This window comes from Trypanosoma equiperdum (assembly GCF_001457755.1).
Source record: "Trypanosoma equiperdum strain OVI genome assembly, contig: ctg_158, whole genome shotgun sequence".
In the NCBI taxonomy this organism is placed as follows: Eukaryota; Euglenozoa; class Kinetoplastea; order Trypanosomatida; family Trypanosomatidae; genus Trypanosoma; species Trypanosoma equiperdum.
The window spans coordinates 63,598-65,508 of NW_027123604.1; the positions used below are offsets into that span (position 1 = coordinate 63,598).

The 1,911-nt window shown below is 41.7% G+C and overlaps 1 protein-coding gene across 1 annotated transcript; it reads left to right on the forward strand.

The window, feature by feature from the left end:
• Positions 1 to 960: 960 nt before the first annotated feature.
• Positions 961 to 1,551, forward strand: TEOVI_000037700 (uncharacterized protein; the record flags this gene model as incomplete). Its single annotated transcript, XM_067222236.1, has 1 exon — positions 961 to 1,551. The coding sequence occupies one exon, from the start codon at positions 961 to 963 to the stop codon at positions 1,549 to 1,551; it is 591 nt and encodes a 196-aa protein (XP_067078337.1).
• Positions 1,552 to 1,911: the final 360 nt, after the last annotated feature.

Below are 1,911 nucleotides of genomic sequence, written 5' to 3' on the forward strand. Positions count from 1 at the left end.
AAAACGAAAAACAGAAAAAGGAAAAGAAAGGAAAAGAAGTTAAGATAAGGCAGACAACGTCTTCTCATGAAACCGTACAACATACAACTCAAAGGTGGAGGGGAGGGGGTAATGTATGTTAACGTGCATGCACTAGTTTCAAGTGCGTGTGCTTTTAGTGGTAATTGTCCATATGCGTGTGTCTGCGCGTGCTATTGTTGTTGTTGTTTTCTTTTCCTTTTTTTTGTTCCTTCTACTCATATTTTAGCTTTTCGTCAGGCTGTTTATTTTCTTTGCTACATCTTCCCTGAGGGGAGGGGGGGGGTGTGTGTAATGTGCGGGTGAAGTTGGAGAAGCTGCGTTGGATGAATAAAGGTGGTGGAGGTCCCTGAGTTAATTTATGCAGTTAAGCCCTCCCTTCCTCACCTCCAATCTGGATGTGTGTGCTGCAGATCGTGGCTACGCACTTTTCCCTCTCACATCTTTCATCTTCGTGTTATTTGAGTTTATTTGATGTTTGCCCTTTTCTACAAACACACACCGTATTTACTGCTTTGTTATTATGTTTCCACCACGAACTTCATTTATCTCTTATTTTCTTCCTTTTCTTTTATCTCTGACCTTTTTGCCAAAGAGTAAGTAGGCGTCTTTTTTCCACCTTTCTTTATAGTTCTCATTGCTCGCCATATTTGTGTTATTGAGGATACCAATACATCTTGCGTGGAGATTGGGAGTCTGAGCATTCAGCGATTTGGGGTTGCAAAAACATTGCAGCTGTGGTCCGATCATCTTCAACTTTGCAAAAAATTAACCTACTAACTACCGGATCCCCACACCTTGGGTTTGAAGTTGTGCCAAAGCACTAACCGACGGCCGTAAGCGCGAGTGTACTTGTGTGTACAATTGCGAACTATATATTTATAAATTTTATCTGTACATTTATTAGATATAGTTATTTGCTGATTAATTGATCGGCGACTGATGATATTTGGGTCTGAACCACCACTTTATTTGAAACCGGTGGGGCGACGCGGGCTCCGGCGGCATGAGGCAGATGAGCTGCAACATTACCCCAATTATGTCCATCCCGTTTGTCAGCAGCCGGACAGTGCCGCATACATAAGCGAACCATACCGCCTTCATCCCGCCCTCAAAGCCGTGCATGAGCTCCGGCATCAACAGAATGAAGGAAGAGAACGACAAAGAATCATACGTGCGAATCGCATGATGCGTGTTGTTGAGCGTAATGCCGATTTGAAGGTGCGTCGGGATATGGAGTTTGAGCGGGAACAGGAGCATTGGAAAAAAGTTGCTGGTGTGTCCACACGAAATGAACCCAGTAACGGGTTAGATACCGTTACGCTGCAATGTAGAACAGCGGAGGCACGCCAAGCAATGGAGTATAAGGAGGCTGTAGGGAAATCTTTGTACTATGCAAGGCAAAAGCAATTAGCAGGACGGAGGGACGTGCACGGCTACAACATCATTTCCGGTGAACCGCTAAAGCCGATAATAGTGCCGCCGCTTCCACCACCTATTTCAACTGCGGAGGATTCCCATTCACACCAATGAAGTAGAAGTACGTAAAGGTGATTTTTTTTTTAAATAAAAAAGAAAGAAAAAGGAAGAGGTAAGTTTTAGATGAATTTGTTGTTCGCTATGTAGTACATTATTAAACTCATTACCACATGGTGTATGTTGTTAGACACTATAGTTACATGGTAATGCACCGTATGGAATGCAAAATGCCACCTATATGATCAAATGTCTCTCTATCTCTTTTTTTTCTTAATTTGAGTTTTCTGCTAAGGGTGTAACTGAGGTTGTGGTGTATTTGTACGAACTGTCTCTTTTTTGTTCTTTCATGATTATTTTAGTATTTAATTTGCTTTAATTTAATTTAATTTATTTTATCTTACCTTACTTTTTTTT